The sequence below is a fragment of the Asterias amurensis genome, chromosome 17, assembly GCF_032118995.1.
Source record: "Asterias amurensis chromosome 17, ASM3211899v1".
Lineage (NCBI taxonomy): Eukaryota > Metazoa > Echinodermata > Asteroidea > Forcipulatida > Asteriidae > Asterias > Asterias amurensis.
Window position 1 is genome coordinate 12,766,330 of NC_092664.1, and position 24,554 is coordinate 12,790,883.

At 40.1% G+C, this 24,554-nt stretch overlaps 4 protein-coding genes across 4 annotated transcripts; all 4 read left to right on the plus strand.

Moving 5' to 3' along the window:
* The first annotated feature begins 1,280 nt into the window (after nt 1–1,280).
* LOC139950048 (C-type lectin-like) lies at nt 1,281–2,009 on the plus strand. The gene has a single exon (XM_071948678.1). The coding sequence runs from the start codon at nt 1,281–1,283 to the stop codon at nt 2,007–2,009; it is 729 nt and encodes a 242-aa protein (XP_071804779.1).
* Nucleotides 2,010–4,659: 2,650 nt separating this feature from the next.
* LOC139950177 (C-type lectin-like) lies at nt 4,660–5,810 on the plus strand. The gene has a single exon (XM_071948814.1). It carries the CDS (start codon nt 4,660–4,662, stop codon nt 5,386–5,388), a length of 729 nt encoding a protein of 242 aa, XP_071804915.1. The 3' UTR covers nt 5,389–5,810.
* Nucleotides 5,811–11,671: 5,861 nt separating this feature from the next.
* Nucleotides 11,672–12,400, plus strand: LOC139950178 (perlucin-like protein). Its single transcript, XM_071948815.1, has one exon. It carries the CDS (start codon nt 11,672–11,674, stop codon nt 12,398–12,400), a length of 729 nt encoding a protein of 242 aa, XP_071804916.1.
* A 3,401-nt stretch (nt 12,401–15,801) lies between these two features.
* LOC139950174 (uncharacterized) lies at nt 15,802–23,917 on the plus strand. The gene is given in 3 exon segments (XM_071948809.1): nt 15,802–15,905; nt 18,031–18,482; nt 18,484–23,917. Coding segments are annotated over 2 exon segments (4,197 nt in total). The 5' UTR covers nt 15,802–15,905; nt 18,031–18,278; the 3' UTR covers nt 22,477–23,917.
* The last annotated feature ends 637 nt before the right edge of the window (nt 23,918–24,554 follow it).

Below are 24,554 nucleotides of genomic sequence, written 5' to 3' on the forward strand. Positions count from 1 at the left end.
GGTACCATTGGTCACTATCTAAGGGTGCGTTCGTTTAGCTTCCCTGGTCGACCCCGGTGTGTGGCGGGTTTTTTTCCCAGGACGAGTGTGTTGCAGATAATTACCCACGTTCGTCCTGGTAAAAAAAAAAACGCCACGCACCGGGGTCGACCAAGGGGAGCTAAACGAACGCACCCTATTAGTTATTCTATAAAAAATTTGACAAACGGCGCACGATACAAATCATATCCCAAGATTGAATTGAATTCACGTGGGCGTCGATATGAATTTTCCTGGCAGATAAAAAAAATGTATAATGTTGAATCTTCTTTATTAATCGGGTTTAGTATTAGCTTGGCGTTGGCGTGACAGCGCAGAGTGGTTATATTGCACACGGTGGTATACAATGGGCGTCTCCTTGACCGATTTGTGGGCGCTTATTTTCATATAACGATTATCGTTTCACCATTAATGTTTTCTCTTCCATTGAACTACCATGCAAGGTGGTTAAAGGCAGGGTATACGTTTGGTAATTGTCAAGTTCAAGTATCGTCCCAACATCCATTAGGTAACAAACCTGTGAAACTTTTGGCTCAATGTTGCAAAACAAATTTTAAAACACCATTGATGCATAAAACTATACATTACTTCAAAGGTTTATAATATCGACAGCCCTCCTTTGCTCTTTATGTGTATGTACAGGATAATAATTATGGTCATTAAATTTTGGAGTAATTACCCAAAGTATACCCTGCCTTTAAGAGACGAAACGGAAATGTTGTGAAGACTCAATTTCCTGCACGCTCTTTCTTTAATCTAGCCATTGTTACTGGGCCCGTCTTTTGTTCGCCGTGGTAACTAATTTTAATTATTTACACTTAAAAAAAATTGTCATCCAAAGCAATATGCGTATAAGCTTAACAATTCAAACCAACGACGCACCAAATATTACTCATTGAGCTTGCTGACCAAAACTGGACACCGACTGCACCAGAGACTATGTCGGAGTTTCATCCTCTTTCAATTGAGCTTAAAATCACCTTGGAAACGTTTACATTCTTCATAACATTGCAGTGCGTTATAGATTTAAGCCAACGGCGCGCAGGATTTTTCTCATTGAGCTTTCTGACCAACTTCGACCGAGAAAACTTTGATGTTTTCATACAATGCTTTGCTGAAAAGGCAACAACAACTGAGGAAAAACAGATGAAGAGATATTGTTTGAACTTTACAAGATTTAGATACAGCATTGAAGAGGTTGTGAGCTGACATATTATTTAGCCACTGGAAGTCTTGAAATAATGGGAGGATTTTGTTTGCCTTCTGTTTTGTTGATTCTCTTCACTATTGGTATGAGTTCTGCTCATTCGTGTAAGCCTCATCAGATGGTGTGTCCATTCGGCTGGGAGTCATGGGGCGGCTCTTGCTACAAACTTCTTGAAGAAACAATGACTTGGCATGAAGGGAGATTGAAATGTCAAGAGATGGGAGGGGAGGTGGTTTTGCCTTCATCATTTAAGGAAAATAATTATATACTGAGTAAATCCATTGGTAATTGTATATTGATTAATTGCAATGATTTAGAGATTGAAGGGCAGTGGGACTGCACCCCAAACAACGGCGGGTATATGAACTGGAACGGGAATGAGCCAAGCAGTGTATCCTGGGAAAACTGTGTTGTGCTTAAATCCTCTTGGAGCGGTAAATGGAATGATGCTCCATGCTCCCATAAATGTCACGTTATCTGCAAAGGCGAGGAAGTCGTGGCTACACATTTTGTCAAGTTGAAGCAATGGCGCCTGCTTGCGTCGTGTCTGACCGGCCACACCTTACGAGAGATACCGACCAGCAACGTCCGAGCCTGCGCCACGGTGTGCCACTACGACCCCAGATGTCGCTCATTCAACGTGCAGCATTTTGGGACAGGGGAGCGAATTTGCCAACTCAACAATGTCACCCGCTACGAGGCCGACCACACCCAGTTTGTGAAGTCCAAGAAACCTTTCACGTGTATTTACGGGGAGAGCTAATCTCAATCAACACTGTTAAATCACTATGAGTAAAAATGTACATGGAATTGACGCTCAAGTGCCAGAAACAGCAGCCGATCGTGGACATTTTGTACTCAAAAGATTCACCAGCCCAAGTTGTGGTTTCTCCGAAGTTTGATTGTTGTCTTTTTGTTTTAGGCAAAGTAGTTAAAATTTTCATTTGAAACGTTGGGCGAAAAACAAACAAATCTTTTGTATTTTTCGCAGACCTGAAAACCAAGAACATTTTTGTTTTAGTCTCTGATTTACAAACCAGCCAACATGACTTGTAAAGGAATCTCTGAGAGGAATGTGTGAGATGACAAATTGCAAATTCTTCTTTGAATAATTCAAATCTAAAACAATTTTCTGATGAGGTTTAGGACGAGGTGCAAAGAAAATATTGTAGGCAAAGTTTGTTTAATTAAAATTGTGTAAAAGATTTTTAAAAAATAGTGTTTGGATGAAAAAGGAATCTCATTTGACGTTGATCTAGAGACAAGAAAATCAATAAATTAATCTCGGGCTGTTTGTCGCTATAAATCTTTCCTATCTCCCCATCCTTTACTCGACTAATTATCTCTATCTTATTAGCATCTCATTTTCATATCATAAAGGAGAACATCCGACACCTTTTGTATTCCTCTCCTTCATTTGATTTTGGGCCAACCGTCGAAATTCCACCATCTTAAAGCTGGCTCACATAGGCGGCAAAGACCTAACGGAAGGTGACGAACGTGAAAATCACAAAACGTTAACGGCAAAGCGACGTCAAAAGGGGGAAAACCAAAATACTCTTACAGGTGGGAACGACCTTCAGCGAATTGGTTGTCGGCAAGGAACGGCGCTGACAGTGGGTTGCGGCGACAATGACGTGACTCAAAGGCCGACACCAAGCCTGTGTGGGGGTGTGGGTCGTATAAATAGTCGAGTTTGATGTTCCTACTCTTCACGATGTTCTGGTCATCTACTCAGGCAACGACTACCAACGAAATTGTGACGACCTTAAAGCGACTAGAAACGGAATCGCACGGCATTGAAACGTCACGATCAAGCGACTGATAATTGCGGCAGTCTGCGTCAAAGAAATGAGCTAGGGTTGCGTTCTCCAACGAAGTCTGAACGGAATCACAACGAATTTTGTTGCCGTATATTAAATTTCAACAAGTTGAAAATTTGCCGACGGACGCGACTAATTTTTGCGGCCGTCTGTGCGGTCGCTAGCGACTTGTCAGCGACAGTGACGGCAACACGATGATTGGCGGCTTAATGTAGCTCGCCGCACCCCCCCTCCCCCCTATTCGTCATGGCGGCGTGAGCCAGCCTTTAACTTTCATTCCTCATTATCGATGTTTAATCGTTTTAATGTATTCATATTCACCACGGGTATGGTTATCCGTCGGTATATTTAATAATTTATTTATTTATTTATTTATTCATTTATTTCCAGACAAGCAGCACATACAAAGAATAGGCAATAAAAATAAGACTACACAGAGACCAAGCCTGCGGATAACCAAAAAGCGAAAATAATCACTATCTAAAGGCGATCCAGACAATAAAAATAACAAAGGCACATAAGGGCACAAGGACAAAAACGTCATACAAATTGCACATCAAATACCATATCAATTAAAAATATGTATAAAAACTGTAGAAACTACATAATATGTTGTCCTATCTCCCAACGCTTTACTTTTTGCTATAAATTTATGAATAAGCATGAGGTCACTGGTCACCTGTGGGAACATCAGTCCACTCAACTACTCCAAACTGAATGCAAGAGTAAGGGAAACAATGTCACGCGAAATTGTCTTTAATAATATTGCAACCATGTTTTATAGCAGTCGCCAAGACTAAAGATATAATTTCTGCAATACAAGTGAGACATGTTAGCGGTTTCTTGCCTGGTAGTAAAATTAGCTGGACCCTCATTTGCCTAAAAAAAAAGTGCGGTCCCTATGGCAACAATACAACAACTCTTCCATTGTGTAGAATCTTGGCCAATTGAAACGCTTTGGTGGTTTCTCAGGCGATTTGCAGTGCAATTGAATTGCGTGGTTCAATATTCCAGAGAGTGGATAATTAGCTACACGATACTGCAAGGACGTCCTCTTGGCCGATTTGTGGTGAAGACTCAAATTTCGTGCACGCTCTTTCTTCCCTCCATTGTTACTGGGCCCGTCTTTTTTCGCCATGGTAACTAATTAAAATTGTCATCCAAAGCAAGTTGCGTATAGGTTTAGTTAATAGCAATATTTAAACCGACGACACAACAAATATTCCTCACTGAGCTTGCTGACCAAAATTGAACCTCATGCCATCTGCACCAGAGACTGTGCCTTAGTTCTACCCTCTTTCAATTGAGCTTGAAATCACCTTCGAAACTTAAACGTTTTCTTCAAGCATCGAAGTGCATAAGCCAACGGCACGCTGGATATTCCTCACTAAGCTTTCTGAGAAACCTCGATCGCATCAGAGCCGACCTGAATTCTATCCTTTGGTGTTTTCATAAAACGCTTTGCTGATAAAACAATAACAACCGAGAAATAACAGATAAAGAGATTTGTTTGAACTTTACAAGATTTAGAAACAATATTGAAGTGGTTGTGTGCTGACTTTTTAGCCACTGAATAGCTCTCTTGAAATAATGGGAGGATTTTGTTTGCCTTCTGTTTTGTTGATTCTCTTCACTATTGGTATGAGTTCTGCTCATTCGTGTAAGCCTCATCAGATGGTGTGTCCATTCGGCTGGGAGTCATGGGGCGGCTCTTGCTACAAACTTCTTGAAGAAACAATGACTTGGCATGAGGGGAGATTGAAATGTCAAGAGATGGGAGGGGAGGTGGTTTTGCCTTCATCATTTAAGGAAAATAATTATATACTGAGTAAATCCATTGGTAATTGTATATTGATTAATTGCAATGATTTAGAGATTGAAGGGCAGTGGGACTGCACCCCAAACAACGGCGGGTATATGAACTGGAACGGGAATGAGCCAAGCAGTGTATCCTGGGAAAACTGTGTTGTGCTTAAATCCTCTTGGAGCGGTAAATGGAATGATGCTCCATGCTCCCATAAATGTCACGTTATCTGCAAAGGCGAGGAAGTCGTGGCTACACATTTTGTCAAGTTGAAGCAATGGCGCCTGCTTGCGTCGTGTCTGACCGGCCACACCTTACGAGAGATACCGACCAGCAACGTCCGAGCCTGCGCCACGGTGTGCCACTACGACCCAAGATGTCGCTCCTTCAACGTGCAGCATTTTGGGACAGGGGAGCGAATTTGCCAACTCAACAACGGCACCCGCTACGAGGCCGACCACATCCAGTTTGTGAAGTCCGAGAAACATTTCACATGTATTTACGGAGAGAGATAATTTCAATCAGTACTGTTAAATTACCATGGGTAAAAATGAACATAGAAGTGACGCTCATTGCCAGAACCAACAGCCCATTGTAGACATTTTTACTCCAAAGATTCACCAGCCCAAAGTTGGAACTTCTTCGGAATTTTGATTTAAATATTGTTGTATTTTTGCTTAACCAAAGTAGTTTAAAGTGTCATTAAAAACGTTAAGCGAAAAACAAACACATCTTTTAAAAACAATTCGCAGACAGGAAAAACCAAGAACATTTTGTTTTAGTCTCTCATTTACAAATCACCCAGCGGGACTTGGTGACGGAATCTCCGAGAGGCAATGCCGAGAGGACTTGTGACACGGAATGTGTGAGGGGACAAAACGAATACTCTTATTTTAATTGAAATCTAAAACCATTTTCTCTCGAGGCTTATTGTTTATTGGTTAAACTTTGTCAAAGATGAAAATAAGAGCTTGACTGAAACAGGAATCTCTTTCGACGTTGATCTAAAGACAAGGAAATCAATAAATTCACCCCGAATTGTTTGTCGCTATAAATCTTTCCTATCTCCCCATCCTGTACTCGCCTCATTATCTCTGGCTTTTTAGCATATTGCATATCATTAAAGGAGAGCATCCGGCACCTACTTTATCTCTCTCCATCTTTTGGTCCCGGGTCAGCCGTCGGAGTTTCCCCCATCTTAGCTTGCCTGCCTCATATTTATGTTTGAACGTCTAAATGTATTCATTATGAAATTGGGTCCTGGCACGTCGGGGGCACGTAACGCCACGATCGCATTCCAAACTGCATCATGGCTATGCGGTAGCATGGAGGAAGTTTCTTCCTCCATGGCGGTAGTAGGCCTAGTTTATTGGGGCCAGGAATGCTTTTGACTTGTCACTGTCCCATCATTCTGGGTTAATTTCTTTGTGTTCTTCGTGACGATCATTGGATGTACGTCGAAGCACGAAGGTCTACTTCCATCGTCGAAGGATTTGCCTGCTCCGTATATTTATGGGTGCACCCCACCAAATAATCTCCCATAGCATACTGAAAATGCTACATATTCAAAAATACACCAAAAATACTTAAAAGTCTCACAGCTTTTAACTTGAAAGGGAAAATTCTTGATTGACTCTTGAACTTTTATTCTCTGCTCAATTTTATATGGGGATTCCCTGTGCCCGTCGAGTAAAAACACCTCTTCAGAGGTCTAATTTTCAAAACGTCCGAGCATCAATCTTGAAAAAATGTCCCTATCTCAGCAAATTGGACCATTTATTTCAGGGCCTATGTCATCAAAATACTTCACGCTGGAAGTCAACAACCCCCACGTCACAATTGGGCAACATTTTTACACTGAATCACTTTCTGGGGGCTCTCAAATCTGTCTAATCAGCCATTCCATTGTGACTCGCGTGACAATCTCACTAGTTTGTCAACTTTTTAAAGATCTATACTCCAAAACATAACACTTGGCTCTGATTTAACTCAATTTATATAAACTTAGTGAAGAGCCCTATAATATAAAAAAAAAGGAAAACAAATTGTGTAGGTATCATGTTTTTATAGGAGTTCCAAAAATGTGCCTGCCAAAAAATGAAAGGTGTTGCATCCCGGTATGCCATTGCCCAGTCGTGAGAACTCAGAGGAACTTTTTAGTTCCGGATCACTTTTTTTTTTTAAGAACAAGAGAAGCACTATATTATACAATAAAAAGTACAAAATAAAAAGTTTTTAAAAAATTGAAAATTTGTTAAATGCAACGTGACTCGCGCGACAGAAATTTGTGACTCGTTTGACAAGTGAGAAAATATACAATAACTAAACAGGATACTGCATAACAAGAACATTTTATTTCATTCAGAACACTCAGAACTTGAAATTGAATCTTGTCATCAAAGGAAGAAACACCTGAAGCAACATTTAAATGAAAAATAATCTGACTTAAACATGGTAAAGTTGGGGTGGTTCTAAAAAGAATTGGTGGTTTAACAATTAACACGTCTGGTCGAAACGTTGAGTTGTTAAACCACCGGTTCTTTTCAGAACCACTCAAACCCATAGAGAGAACCCTTACTAGAAATTATTATATTGTTTTGTGATAGGGGAAAGGACTTTTTTCTCACTGCGCTTGGCAGAGTAGGTTGATAAGAAACCACTAATTTTGGTGTCAAGTTCTAATGGCATTAGACTGTGTTAGGCTGAGTACATGTAAATCTGATAAGTTAATTAATAATTTCTTTATTGATGCCCCCCTCCAAATCTATCTTTAGAATACTGTCTTAAAATACCCAGTTTCATCAAATATTTTTGTTTGTTCTTGTTTTAAGTTTATCATTCCTTGTATTATTTAAATAATGCAGGTAGTTATGCAGATGTGAGCACATTGTACAGTGCAGTATGCAGTGTACATGTAGTTCAACATGAGCTGCTGACAGTGTGCCAAGTTATAATTGTACACTGTAATAATTCCTTGTTCTAACAAAACAAATTAAATTCAGGGGCATAGTAGTATGTTCCAGTGGGCTGGGGGTGCTTTTGTAACATTCCATAGACATCATCCCCAGAATACTTTGGTAGCTTTTGCTAACCACGTGCATTAAAGGAACACGTTGCCTTGGATCGGTCGAGTTGGTCTTTGAAAAGCGTTCTGTAACCGTTTGTTATAAAATGCATATGGATAGAAAGATGTTGAAAAAGTAGAATACAATGATCTACACAAACGTGCCTTGAAATTGCGCGGTTTTCTTTTTACCTCGTCGACAAACACGGTCGGCCATTTATGGTTTTTGACTCCCATAACAAAATTAATGGCCGACCGTGTTAGTTCGCGACGTAAAAAGAAAACCGTGCAATTTTGAGTGATACTTGTGTGGATCATTATATTCTACTTTTAAAACATCTTTCCAGCCATATGCATTTCATAACAAACGCTTTTTATAGACCAACTCGTCTGATCAAAGGCAATGTGTTCCTTTGAGTGCATTTGCCGTGACTCGCGTGACAAACTCGGGGTGTTTTTGTTGTTAAAGTAGAAGGCCGGGGTAGAAAAAAACGAATTAATTCTTGAAAGACCCTTTGAATAGACTACTATTATGAGAGAGAAGAAAACAAATGTTGAGGTCTATAATAGAAAAAATACTATAATCATTTTTTTGTGACTCGCGCGACAGTAAAACGAGGGTAAAAATTAACTCCCATTTTTCAAAAGTTAATAGTTCAAAAAGGCATAAATTGTGGCTGTCCTTACTATAATGACTCTTTGCTGTTTATACATAATGATTAAATCTGAACACCTATTGTTTCATGATTTTTTTTCAAAAGCTGAATTTCAAGGATTTTTCAGACTTTTGTGTACACTTTTTACCCTTTACTCCCAAGGCTGTCGCAAAAACAATAAAGAATATTTTTATAAAGTCTTTTTAGAAGAAGCACTAGGTGTTCTTGTTCCAAAATAAATGTAAAAACCTCAATGATAACCATTTTAAATTTTCTACTATGAAGCGCAAATACCACGGAATGGCTGTAATATAGAATATTTTCAAGGCCTACAAAATATTAATGAGCTCGACGCTCCGTTTTCTCCTATTTGGTGGGGTGCACCCATAGAGTTAAGAGTAGTCCTAGTTAAGAGGGTGTACCCTTATGCTGGTCGTTTATAATACATGGATAGACTGAATCCTTATGCTGCGTCATAGTAAAACGTTGCTGTAAACAAAGCACCAGTCTACTTGCAACATTGTGCGACAATGTCACGAAGATTTGAGAGTTGCAACGGCTGGAAACACGTCTACATTTCATTTCAGATACATTAATTTCATGTCAACATCAATCAATACATTGTAATAACATTGTTCAGGAAACATATAATAACTTGTACTAAGGAAAACTTAATCCAGTTAATGAACAATAAACAGAAAATAGCTTGACGTTAACATGTAGGAAAAAGAAGAAGCAATAGCTTTTTTCCCTCTTCCCTAAAGACAACACAAAAACGAACACTAACAAACAAAAGGGACATGGACATTATGCATGAGTGAGACTGGGCAATAGTTAAATATTTACTAATGAATGTTGTGTATTAAAATAAAAGAGATATATAATTAATAAGTCGTGTATAAATCAATCAAAATCTTCTTAAGCTTAAGCTGGCCTTTTACCGCTTCGTTTTTTTTAAATCATTTTTCGCTAATTACGTGACATTTTGATGATTTCTTTTACAGCAACCATCTATAAAAACATCATTTATGATTCTACCTACACCCCTAAATTGCGTAAACGGTGAGCCGGTGTGTCCCTTTAAGGACCTTATTATTACTCATTCTTACTAATGATGTGATATGAATATGCATGGGTCAAAGGTCACCTGGACGTGGGTATCAATCCACTCAACTACTCCAAACTGAATGCAAGAAAAAGGGAAACAATGTCACGCGAAATTGTCTTTAATAATATTGCAACCATGTTTTATAGCAGTCGCCAAGACCAAAGATATTTTTTCTGCAATACAAGTGAGACATGTTAGCGGTTTAACATGCCTGTGATTCTTTTTTTCACGGGACTCGGGAAAGTACTGAGTATACAGTGCTAACACACATCGGTGTATGGGTACACAAACCAAAATCAATATTCTTTATCCCCGATGCAAATTTAACATCTCTTACACAAAAAAGTAGCTAAGCACAACAAAATTATGCCAGAATAAGGTTACCACCCAAACTACCATATCACAAGTACAATTTCTGACTGGTATCCTGCTCATTTTTTTGTATTATAAGCAATATTTTCTGCTAAAGCAACTCTATGATATTGGGCCCAGAAATAACTGTGCATCCGGTAATCCTTTGTTTAGCGAAAGTGGCGTCACATAAAATTTATCTTCATCAGGTTACTGTTTAAAAAATCTTAGAAAATTTAACCTGTTGACGTGCAATTTAGAAAGGTTATATGAATGCATGTATTTTAAAGGGTTTATGTACTTTTTCCTAACAAAAAACACAATGTCCACAGATGTACATTAAACTTACACAGTTTGAAGATTATGATAGTAGAAAGCTTCCCTTGAAATTTTACTTACTGAGGTGCTGTAATTTTTGAGAAATGAGTAAAAGTGATAATTTTCGTCTCAGTTTTAGCATGTAAAAACGTATTAACCAGTTATGCTATGGTTTTGGTATAATATCATAACTGTTAGAGGCAGTGGACACTATTGGTAATTACTCAAAATAATTATTAGCATAAAACCTTTCTTGGTAACGAGTAATGGGGAGAGGTTGATGGTATAAAACATTGTGAGAAACGGCTACCTCTGAAGTGTCATAGTTTTCGAGAAAGAAGTAATTTTCCATGAATTTGATTTCGAAACCTCAGATTTAGAACTTGAGGTCTCAAAATCAACCATCTAAACGCACACAACTTTGTGTGACAAGGGTGTTTTTTTCTTTCATTTATCTCGCAAGTTTGATGACCGATTGAGGTCAAATTTTAACAGGTTTGTTATTTTATGCATGAGCTGAGATACACAAACTGTAAAGGCTAGACTTTGACAATTACCAATAGTGTCCACTGCCTTTAAATCCTTTAAAGTTAAACAGCATCATTGTAAGAAAAATCTATTTTTCACAAAACAAACGTTTCTCCGGCGAAAAGCGGTTATTTGCCGTTACAATACACCATTAACGGTTCCAATTCCAGAGGACTAATTAGGGTTTTTTATGACTGCAAACACTTTCCTTCTGAAAATTACAAGCAGTCACCTTGGCCGACAATATAACTTTGCAGAATAAACTATTTTATTATATTCAGTTATTTTTCACCATGTTTTACAGCAGTCGCCAAGACCCAATAATTATATATTTTCTGCCATACAAGTTAGACATGATAGCGGTTTATTGCCTGGTCAAGTAAAAGTAGCTGGATCCTCAGTTGCCTAAAATAGAGTGCGGTGGCTATGGCAACTATAAAACAACTATTCTTCCGATCGTGTAGAATAATGGCCAATTGAAACGCTTCGGTGGTTTCTCAGGCGAACTGCGGCACAATTGAAATCAGTTTCCATGAAACGCTTGTTCGTGCCGCATTTAAGGTTACCAAACGTTTTTACTAAAAAAAAGTAAGGTAAATTTTTCCAAGGTCTGGTCTTTTTCCCCAAACGACACTGCAATATTTGTCCACTGCCGCTGTGATTGGCTCTTTCCGTCAGATTACGAGATCGGTGTGTTCCAGAGTGCTTTAATAAATAACTTGTTTTTATCCACAACAAAGAAATTCAGAAAGACTGTTGGCTCTCTTGAAATAATGGGAGGATTTTGTTTGCCTTCTGTTTTGTTGATTCTCTTCACTATTGGTATGAGTTCTGCTCATTCGTGTAAGCCTCATCAGATGGTGTGTCCATTCGGCTGGGAGTCATGGGGCGGCTCTTGCTACAAACTTCTTGAAGAACGAATGACTTGGCATGAAGGGAGATTGAAATGTCAGGAGATGGGAGGGGAGATGGTTGCGCCTTCATCATTGGAAGAAAATAACTATTTACTGAGTAAAACCAGTTATCGGGCGTGGGTGAATTGCAATGATTTAGAGAATGAAGGACAGTGGGACTGTACGTCGGACAACGGCGGGTATAGAAACTGGAACGCGGATGAGCCAAACGGCGGAACTAGCGAAAACTGTGTTGAGATATTATCCTTAACCGGATGGGACGGTAAATGGAATGATGGTCCATGCTCAAATGAATATCACATTATCTGCAAAGGTGAGGAAGTCGTGGCAACAAAGGCCAAGTTAAAGCAATGGCGCCTGCTTGCGTCGTGTCTGACCGGCCACACCTTACGAGAGATACCGACCAGCAACGTCCGTGCCTGCGCCACGGTGTGCCACTACGACCCCAGATGTCGCTCCTTCAACGTGCTGCGTTTTGGGACAGGGGAGCGAATTTGCCAACTCAACAATAGCACCCGCTACGAGACCGACCACACCCAGTTTGTGAAGTCCGAGAAACCTTTCACGTGTATTTACGGAGAGAGATAATTTCAATCAGCACTGTTAAATTACCATGAGTAAAAATGAACAAAGAAATGACGCTCATTGCCAGAACCAACAGCCGATCGTCGACATTGTTACGCAAAGATTCACCAGCCCAAAGTTGGAACTTCTTCGGAATTTTGATTTAAATATTGTTGTCTTTTTGCTTTAGCAAAGTATAGTTTAAATTTTAATATGAAACGTTTAGCGAAAACACAAAGAAATCTATCAATTTTTTCGCAGACTGGAAACACCAAGAACATTTGTTAGTCTCTCATTTACAAATGAGCCAAAGGGACTTGTGACGAAATCTCCTACCGAGAGGCAATGCCGAGAGGACTTGTGACACGGAATGTGTGAGGGGACACAAAGAGAGATAGTAAGGTTAAGCAAATTTGTCTGTGTTAAAGGCAGTGGACATCGACACTATTGGTTATTGTCAAAGACTAGCCTTCACAGTTGGTGTATCTCAACATATGCATAAAATAACTAACCTGTGAAAATTTGAGCTCAATCGGTCATCAAAGTTGCGAGATAATAATGAAAGAAGAAAACACCATTGTCACAAGAAGTTGTGTGCGTTTAGATGGTTGATTTCGAGACCTCAAGTTCTAAATCTGAGGTCTCGAAATCAAATTCGTGGAAAATTACTTCTTTCTCGAAAACTATGGCACTTCAGAGGGTGCTGTTTCTCACCATGTTTTATACCATCAACCTCTCCCCATTACTCGTCACCAAGAAAGGTTTTATGCTAATAATTATTTTGAGTAGTAACCAATAGTGTCCACTGCCTGTAAAGTTTGCCAAGAATAAGCGGGGAGATTAAAATGTCAAGAGATGGGAGGGGAGGTGGTTTTGCCTTCATCATTTAAGGAAAATAACTATATACTTAGTAAATCCATTGGTAATTGCATATTGATTAATAGCAGTGATTTAGAGATTGAAGGGCAGTGGGACTGCACTCCAGAAAACGGCGGGTATATGAACTGGAACGGGAATGAGCCAAGCAGTGTATCCTGGGAAAACTGTGTTGTGCTTAAATCCTCTTGGAGCGGTAAATGGAATGATGCTCCATGCTCTCATAAATGTCACGTTATCTGCAAAGGCGAGGAAGTCGTGGCAACACAGGCCAAGTTAAAGCAATGGCGCCTGCTTGCGTCGTGCCTGACCGGCCACTCCTTACGAGAGATACCGACCAGAAACGTCCGTGCCTGCGCCAGGTGTGCAATTACGACCCCAGATGTCGCTCCTTCAACGTGCAGCATTTTGGGACAGGGGAGCGAATTTGCCAACTCATCAATGGCACCCGCTACGAGGCCGACCACACCCAGTTTGTGAAGTCCGAGAAACCTTTCACGTGTATTTACGGAGAGAGATAATTTCAATCAACACTGTTAAATCACCATGAGTAAAAAAGAACATAGAAATGACGCTCAAGTGCCAGAAACAGCAGCCGATCGTGGACATTTTGTACTCAAAAGATTCACCAGCCCAAAGTTGAGATTTATTCGGTATTTGATTATTGTCTTTTTGTTTTAGGCCTGAAAACCAAGAACATTTTTGTTTTTGTCTCTAATTTACAAATCAGCCAACATGACTTGTAAAGGAATCTCTGAGAGGAATGTGTGAGCTGACAAATCGCAAATTCTTTTTTGAATTCAAATCTAAAACAATTTTCTGATGATGTTTAGGACGAGGTGCAGAGAGAATATTGTAAGCAATTAATTTAAATTGTTTAAAAGATAAAAAATGGCGTTTGGATGAAAAAGGAATCTCTTTTGACGTTGATCTAGAGACAAGAAAATCAATAAATTAATCTCGGGTTGTTTGTCGCTATAAATCTTTCCTATCTCCCCATCCTTTACTCGCCTAATTATCTCTAGCTTTTTAGCATCTCATTTGCATATCATAAAGGAGAATATCCGACACCTTTTGTTTTCCTCTCCAAGTTCATTTGATCTTGGGCCAACCGTCGAAATTCCACCATCTTAAAGCTGGCTCAGCTCACATGTAGCGAAAAAGACCCAACGGAAGGTGACGAACGTGAAAATCACAAAATCACAAAACGTTGGCGGCCAAAGCGACGGCAAAAGGGGGAAAACCAAAATTCGCTGACGGGTGGGAACGACCTTCAGCGAATTGACTGGCGGCAAGGGCCGGCGGCTGACAGTGGGTTGCGGCGACTATGACGTGACTCAACGGCCGACACCACCAAAACATGTGTGTGTGCGGGTCGTATTAATAGTCGAGTTTTGCGTTCCCACTCTTCCATAAGCGACTGATAAATTGCGACCGTCTGCGTCAAAGAAACGAGGGTTGCGTTCTCCAACGAAGTCTGAACGGAATCACAACGATTTTTTTTGCCGTATATTTAAGTTCAACATGTTGAAAATTTGCCGACGAACGCGACATATTTTTGCGGCCGTATGCAGTCGCTAGCGACTCGTCAGCGACAATTGACGGAAACACACGATGATTGTCGACAAATTCAAAATTGCAATACGTAGCTGATAGCTCGCCGCACCCCCTCCCCCCCTATTCGTCATAGAGTGAGCCAGCCTTTAAGTTTCATGCCCCATTAGCTATGTTTGACCGCTTTAAAGTCACCTAGAAGTGGTATTTTGTCAAAATAAAGCTTTTGTCACTAAAATGTGTGTTTTGATGAGTGGAATATGAATTGAAATGGCGCTATAAAAGCTGAAATTAGGTTACCGTCGTCACAGCTCTTCTACCTAGTCTACAGGGACTGGGATGGGCCGATCGAACATTTTGATGGAAAAATCTGGGGTAGAAATCTGCTCCAGCAAAGAGGAGGGCACTAGCGATCAAGACAGAGTAGACTTGTTACAAGTCTGAGATTACGGCTATTAATTTTACTGGGTTAATCAACAAGATATTTTCATGCAAGTTTATATTGGCATCACTTTTAGACCCGCAGACTTGGAAACAAGCCTAAGGGCCGGCAGACCAGGTGGCGCAACCTTTGAGGTATCGAACTGTTCAGTTGTTGACTTTTGGTTGTTTTTACTATGACCTCCGACCCCCCCCCCCCCGGGCAACCCGAACCCAGGACCCTAGACTTAACTCAAGTCCCAATCCAATCCCGTGCCAGCGCCAGAAAATTATTGTTTTGTGATGCTCTACCTGGGGCCTTTCTCAAACCACGGCTTGGGCTCCGGCTCAGGCTTAGGCTCCGCGTTCTATGCAGCTTGCATATTATTACCTGCATTTTGGAGCAGCGCGTATTGCACGGATATCAGCACGCGGAGCCTGAGCCGGAGCCCAAGCCGAGCTTTGAGAAAGGCCCCTGGGTGTTCCGCACCTGGCACGATGGCTACATTTTGACCTTAGGGACCTCTCGCTCGAGAACGGGACTTGAATCAAGTCTATGAAGACCCGCGCTGTCTAAGTATTAACAGGGTATGAATGAATCCTATAATCGGCGTTCCATACCCATTTTACACAATGGCTGCCTGTCACACACAACATTCGTAACATCAAAACAAAGTTTGTACGTAATTATTGACTGCATTCAGCTGTTTGATTGTTGTTTTGATTCCTGATAAGTTGTTCATCCAAGGCTCAACCACTTCTCAACAGATTAAATAGTTGGGACTGTGTTCCCTGTGTTTACCAAGGTATGGGAGACAGTGAATTTTCCGACTTCTTGTTGGCTGTCTCACTTTCAGCTCAGTCTCGGCAGATCACTAAGTCTATTATTTATTAATGTAGTTTCTGTTTACAAAACACCCGCCTCGTTTTCGAATACACTTAGTTATGCCATCCATGGTTAGGCATAGCTCCATGGTTAGGCTACCAATTATATTGTGATAATGTTGTCGATTTGGAATGTGACCCGATTCCTTCCGGGGTTTGGGTGGGTGGGGGTTAGCATGGTTAGGCCTACTCCTATCTAGGGATAACTTTCCGTATGGCGCCACCACTTTTTCACTCATTTTTACAAAAAGGGATATCTCATTGAGGTAAATTAGATACTATATTATATCATATCGAATGAAAAAGTGGTGGCGCCATACGGAAACTTTTCCTTTTCAGAAATGTTTTCGTATGGCGCCACCACTTTTTTATTCGATATGAAATAATAGGCCCCTCTGTAGTATCTAATTTACCTCAATGAGGTTTACCTTTTTGTAAAAATAAGTGAAAAAGTGGTGGCGCCATACGGAAAGTTATCCTTTTTTTCTAGGAGTAACAGTACAAGATACCTAACCTAGGGAATAAGTAGTTTTGGTAACCAAACTGCCCCCCCCCCCAGCAAAGTTACCCATACACGTTAAAGTCGCCCACTATAAAGTTGCCCCCTGGCAAAGTCGCCCCTCAACAATGTCAACTTTATGGACTTATAGCAGGTAACCAGTTTCTGCTAAGCAATATTTGTGTGCTTAGCAAGTTTTTGTGCTTACGTTACAGGCTTTTTGAAATTGGGCGCACATTAGCAGTTCCACAGTCACACTCTGTTCATATTCACCTGGCCTTGGTCTTGTCCTTGATGCCCCTTCAAAAGATTCCTAGAGACATAAAAAAATGTCAAATGGAAGTGCCCTTTGCAAAATGAAAATTGCCTTGCCCTTTAAAAGATGAAAATCTTGGCCTGTGATGAGCTATGATGTGTAATGTACAGTTGAAGTGACTGTGAGTAATAACTTACATATGAAACTGACTAGGTAAATTTGAAGTAGTTTGGGGTTGAACCATAGAGTTATATATAAGAACTAGAGGGCGCACTGGTGATGCTGCTTGCACAAACGCGACAGGACCGCAAGATGACAAGCGCGCCATTCTGTACGTGCGTTGAATATGAAATACACGTTTGAGTTTTTTTTTATTGAACGCTCACGCGATGCTGTTTGTTCAACTTACAAAATGGCCGCACAAACACACGCTGTGAGACGGCTGTTTTGTCAACTTACAAAATGGCTGCACAAACACACGCTGTGAGATGCCAGTTTTGTCTCTTTTGTCCCTCTAGTTCTTAACTCTATGGGTTGATCAAAGACAAATTGACTAGAGCAAGACTTGAACCTGGGTCCTCCAGATTAACGTGCAGATTTTCTACCAACTGAGCTCTCTTGCCCTTATGTTGGCGGTCTCCCGATTTTGTCAGTGTCTTTTTTCCTAGGATGGTGCCAGTCAGAGGCCATTCAACCTGCAACTGTCATTTAGCCAGGGTTCATCAAGCTTGGGGTTCACACCCAAGATTTCAATACAAATATCGCCTTGAGGGGATGTGAACTTGAGATATATTGACAAAATAGAGAGAGAATGCCATCATTAGGTCTGCAATCCCAGCCGAAATGCTTGGGCCATGTGACTTCAAACCCCCCTTCCCAGCTCAATGTTGTCTTGTAACCCCAGCTGGAGTGCTGTGTGCGCAAGCAGAGCCAACATTGATGGGGGGCGGGGGCCCAATGAGATATGTCTTGGATTTTAGTTGGTAGAGCGTGGGCACTTTAATCCGGAGTTCACAGGATAATTTCTGCTACAGACAGTAATTTTTTGTTCTTCAAAAAGTAGCCCTACAGGAGTACAGCGTATTGAGGATTGGCAGAATGTTCATTGATTTTCTTTGTTTCTGTAGAAAAACACAAACACACCCTTTCCTTTCTTATTTGCAGATGATGAGAGTCAAGATATTTAACCAGAGAGGAGGCTGCCATCAGAACATCAGGAACAATGAGGACGCCAAGCTGTTATTGAGGAACTTTAAATGCCTTGTCCGATGTCTTAGTTTCCTACATAAAAGCTGAGTCATGAATACTGTGAACATAATTTGGCTGTTGAGGTTAAAGGTCATAGTTCTGACTGAATAAAGGCATGGATATTAGTCGTGCCAGCATTAAAAATAAACCCTTAAACTAATCGGATGGTTGCGTTAAACAGTCTACAGGTGTTTTCAGCGGTTTTGTCCAATGATCAGCTGAGTAACTCACTTAATGATGCGTGCCGTATTCATGTTTATAAGCAACCCAGTATGGATGATGGTCTAGGTGGTGATGACTTGTTAAGCAATTCCAGCAACGCGTCTTGCCAGGAACGTCTGATTGAAGAAGTAGTACGATGTAGATTATCTGTCAGATTATCAGTCCGATATGGAGCCGAACGGACAAGCTGAGTTTCAGTTTCCAAGCGGACTGTTCTCAAGGAACGGAAAGTCATTAGATTGCGATTTTTGTGGCCGTTTTTTTCACGAACGGAGAAATCTAAAATCACATTTGAGGGTCCACACCGGAGAAAAACCTTACGTTTGTGACATTTGCAACAAACGGTTTGCACAGCGGAGCACCCTGAAGACCCATAAGGACATTCACAACAGACCTGGCGGGAGCTCATTACACGGAAAACAAAAAAATGAGGGGAACTTCAAATGTGATGTTTGCGGTTACGCCTTCAGTAAACCGAGTGCCCTACTTATGCATACGAGTGTCCACACAGGTGAGAAACCTTTCTCTTGTGACTTTTGCAACAGACTCTTTGCACGAAAAGGCAATCTCAAATGCCATCTTGAGACTTGTCCCCAAAACGTTCATGGTCATCAGAAGAGTTATTTATGCGATATGTGCGGACAATGTTTTACCTCTCGTCAATATCTGAAAACCCACGCCAAGATCCACACCAACGACAGAGTTTTTCCTTGTGACGTTTGTGATAAACGGTTCATAACAAGCAGTGAGCTCAGAAAACATCAGTGGTGTCACAAAACCGAGAAGCCATATTGCTGCGGTAATTGTTCGTTTACGACCGCTCTCAGAGGTAACTTCACAAGACATCTTAAAGTTCATGAGAAGATTTTTCTGTTTGCTTGCGACCACTGTAATAGACGCTTCAAGACTGGGAGTGAACTTGAAACACATCGGCTTGTACATCCCTATGAGCTCACACCACAATCACACTCCAGTTTTGCTGTGGAAACTCCATCATCCTATGTGTCAGTGCAGAATCATGGAGACCCTCACCAAGCCGATTATGAGGAACAACCATTCATGGATTTGTCTGGAAGCATTGACACAAAGGACCTCCAGAGCACCTCAAGTGATAACGCTCTTAAAGAACAGGCTTACGTAGTATCTGCTGAGGGTGTTTTTTGTAATGAACAATCAACGAATATTACTCAAGACAGTAGTGCAAAAGAAATAACAAGACACTTGATTGATAATGCTTGTCAAGAACAGGATGCTGCAAGATCACGTGATAAACTTCTTTCTGATGATGAACAATCAAACACGAGAACTTGCCAAGATGATAATAGCAAGTGTCAAGATCAGTTTGTCGTCGCATCTCAAAATACAGCTCAACCTGACAAGAAAGAAAGCAGGGACATCCTAATGGACATCAGAGAAAGAAAACAACAAACTGAACCTCTATTTCCTCCCAGCCTAAAGATAACACCAAGTGAAAGGAAATTTCTTTGTGATCTAAAAACCAATAACAGAGTTTACACAGACCAAAAACCATTTACGTGCGATGTTTGCAGCAGGCAGTTCTTATATCGCAGTAAGTTAAAAACTCATAAAACTACTCACAACAAACCTGAGAAAAACGCACCTCGTGTAAAAGTTAAAAACGAGGGAAAATTCAAATGTGAAATTTGTGGTTACGCTTTTCCAAGAGAGAACGCCCTCATAATGCACAAAAGAATCCACACAGGAGAAAAACCGTACTCTTGCGAGTTTTGCAACCGACACTTTGCCCAGAAAGGTAATCTAAAATCCCATCAATTGACTTGTGATCAGAATGAGAAAGCCGTCCAGAAATCTTTCATCTGTAACATTTGCGGACGGGGTTTCAATCACAAACAGAATCTTAAATGCCACATAAAAATCCACACCAACGACAGGGCTTATCCCTGCGACAACTGTGAAAGACGGTTTATAACAAGGAGTGAGCTTAAGGTTCATCAGTGGAGCCACAAGAAAGAGAAGCCATTTTATTGTGGCGTTTGTGGATTCACAGCTGCTCTCCGAGCAAACTTTACAAGACATCTCAAGACTCATGAAAAGAATCTTAAATTTTCTTGCGACAGATGCGATAAACATTTCAAAACTGAAAGTGAACTCGCCACACACCAAGTAATACACAGTCCTTATCCAGTTACACAAGATACGTATAGTGTCTACGAAATGCCTTCAAATGAGTTGGTCCAGATACATGGAGACAGCCAACAAATCCAAACAAATGAGCTACCAAGTATGCATGTTAATATTCAAGACAATAGTTTAGATTTAGACGTCTTTAGTGGCTCATGTGATAATGCTTGCCAAGAAGAGTCTGCCCTAGTATCATCAGATGTTTCAGTTCTTTCAGATGAAGAATCTGATGCTACACAGGGTAGCGGTTTGAAGGAATGCTCAAACCTCTCAGGCGAAGGTGGTTGCCAAGACCACCCTGTCAGTGTCCCAATCCAAACACTTCTTACAGATGAACTGAACTTGGACATTGATAAAGAGAAAGTGTTCATCAACTCATTTGATGATGCTTCCCAAATGAAAGAGTTCATCAACGCTTCTCAAGAGAAACTGTCCAATAACTCAGTTGATGATGCTTCTCAAGAGAAACTGTTCAATAACTCAGTTGATGATGCTTCTCAAGAGAAACTGTTCTATAACTCGGTTGATGATGCTTCTCAAGAGAAACTGTTCAATAACTCAGTTGATGATGCTTCTCAAGAGAAACTGTTCAATAACTCAGTTGATTATGCTTCCCAAGAGCAGTCTGACTTTGATTCACATGATAGTGCTCTTGATAAGCAACCAAACTTGGATACCTGTCCAGAGATTGATTCAAAGAAACCATTGAGAACTTTGGGTCCTGATACTTGCCAAGAGCAAGTTATGGTATCACAAAGTTCAGCTCATGACAAACAATTGATCAGAGATACTAGCCGAGCCACAATTAAACCAGAAATGTTAAGGGTGCCATGCGATGATGCTTGTACTGTTGTGTCGCATGATAGAGTTCTCTCTAATGAAGAACCAAATGTGGAAACTTGTCAAGACAGAGATACAATTGACTTCTTGATAAGCAAATCATGTGATGACGTTGGCCAAGAACAGTCTATCACACCATCACAGAGAAAAGCTCTTAGTGAGGAAAAAATAAAAATATATGTTTTTCCAGAGCTGTTAAGTGCCTCATTAGAGGATCCTTGCCAAACACAGTCTGCTGCAGAGACCCTTGATAATGTTCTTACAGATGAACGACCAGAAGTGGATACCAGAAGTCTCAAAGAACTTGTAAGCAATTCTTGCGACGAAGAGCAGCCCTCTGTAGTTTCAGTTAGCAAAGTTGGCTGGGATTCTGTGCAAGATGTGAATGACGAACAAGTCTCAAGCCTTGACAAAAGATTTCTTTGCGATATCTGTGGACAAGGATTCCGAGAACGAAAAAATCTAAGAGGCCATATGAGAGTTCACACCGGCGAAAAGCCATATTCTTGCAATGTTTGTAATAGACGGTTTGCTCAGAATAGCACACTGAAATACCACAAAATCACACATGTTAAAAAAACAGAAAACATCCCTCGACTGAAGCAGAAAAATTATGGCGATTATAAATGTGAGGTCTGCGGTTATGCTTTTGAAAAACACAGTGCCTTACTGATGCACAAGAGAGTCCATACTGGTGAGAAACCTTTCTCGTGCGAATATTGCAACCGCCATTTTGCATCAAAGGGTAACCTGAAATGCCATGTTTCCACTTGTCTTCAAAATGCAGATGCAATCCATGGTATTTACAAATGTGATATTTGCGGACGCGGTTTCAATCATAAATCCAATATGAAAAGTCACATTAAGGTCCACAACAATGAACGGGCCCACGTGTGCGACGTCTGCCACAAACGTTTCATAACGCACGGTGAGCTCAAAGTACACCAGTGGAGTCACAAAACGGAAAAGCCGTTTTGCTGTGGTTTGTGTGGCTTCACTGCAGCACGGAGAAGTTCTATAACAAGTCATATGCGAAGTCACTTTAAGAATCTTCCTTTAGCTTGTGACGGATGCAACACACGATTCAAAACTAAGCACGAACTAGATTCACATCGACCAATACACAAGAAAACATAGTATGAACAATGTGATGAACACTTTAAGGCTTCCATGTCTAAAGGGACAAGTTGCCTTGGACCAGGCGAGTTGGTCATGAAAATTATTTTGAAACTGTTTGTTTTAAAATGCATAATGGTTAGATAGATGTTTTGACAGTAGATTATAATGATCCACACAAACATGCCTCGAAGTTGCACGGATTTCCACATGGTCAGCCATTTTGTTGACTGTACAAAATGGCTGACCGTGTTAGTTTGAAAAGTTAAAGTACAATCTCGCAATTTCGAGTCATATTTCTGTAGATCATTATTTTCTACTTCCTAACCAATATGCATTTCATAACAAAGAGGTTTCAAATGCTTTTCATGGACTAACTCACCCGATCCAAGGCAACATGTCTCTTTTTTAAAACTATGCACAGCCACAATCATGGGTATACCTTTTGTTACAAAGACACCAAATGAACAAAAGATAAATATTAAATATCCTTTTTTGCAGATCTTGTATTCAACAAACTATATTAAACTGCTACATTATTGGTTTTCAAACTATTAATGATATTGAACAAAAAAATGTGTACCAAGGATTTTGGCTGTGCACAACTGCAACTTTACAGTCTTGATTACTGGGGCCAATTTCATAGAGCTGCTTAAGCAAAAAATTTGCTTAAGCACAAAAACAGATCGCTTATTTTACACATGTTACTGGCCAAAATTTCCTGCCATATACATTGCTTATGACTAGTATTAAGCTGTTGTTTACTTAGCATTACAATTGAGTGGAGTCTTGACCGATAATCTGATTTTACTAAGCAATGAAATTTTTGCTTAAGCAAAATTTTTTGCTTAAGCAGCTCTATGAAATTGGGCCCTGGAGTGGGCCCAATTTCATAGAGCTGTTAAACAGAAAATACAGCTAAGCACATTTCTATGGAAGCATATAATGGATTGGCTTACCAGTCAGAACATCCAACCTTTATAGACCTTTGGCTGGTAACCAGTTTCTAGTAAGGAATTATTTTTCTGTGCTTAGGAAGTTTTTGTGCTTACAGAAATTGGGCCGAGCTCACAAACTCATTAACAATTTAAACATATTTTAGTGAAACAGTGGATAGCCTACATTGTAAATGGGAGAGTCAAGGCCATATCTGAGTTAGCCACAATGGTTCCACCTGTTGCTAAGGATGTCTTTAATGGTATACTTGCAACTTGCAACTTCCAACAAAATTAATTTACTTTGTAAAAACTTCCACCGATTTTTTTTATAAATAATATCATATAATATTAATAATTTAAGTGTTTAAATAATCATGAATGCTTCCAAAAATATTGTTTTGCCATTTACCAGGTACGACTGGTACATTATTCATTTGTACTTTTTCAATGTCAAAAGTATTTTTATTAGTGGCATACTAAAGGCATAACCAGACATTTTCATTTTTTTTTTTCTATTTTTTTTTTTTTTTTTTTTTGGGGGGGGGGGGGCCGTCCAGCAACAAAAACATAACTTTGGGTAGGGTGCTGTTTGATGTATCAAACCAATTATTTCTGCCTTTTTTTTAGGGGGGGGGGATGTCTCATTTTAAGGTGGGGGGCTCAACATGATGAATTGAATGGTTTGATACATTGAATGCCTTCCCAAATTAATGTCTTTATCGTCATCCCCTGCTGTACCACCCCCCCCCCCCTACCCCCATGGAAATGTCAACTTCATTTATAAAACAGTTTATGTTAAATTGTACTCATTTGACACTGTTTTGAAGTTACACTGCCACTATAACCCATCAGTTGTTTTTTAACTGTAAAGTATTGATGAATAGATAAACTAATTATTTATGTAGCTTTCTTACACAGAAAAGATACAATCACAATGCTTTACAACAATAATGATATAGTGCACTCAATAATTAAAGACACTGGACACTATTGGTAATTGTCAAAGACCAGTCTTCCCACTTGGTGTATCTTACCATATGCATAAAATAACAAACCTGTGAAAATTTGAGCTCGATTAGTCATCAGAGCTGCGAGATAACTATGAAAGAAAAAAACACCATTGTCACACAAAGTTGTGTGCTTTCAGATGCTTGATTTTGG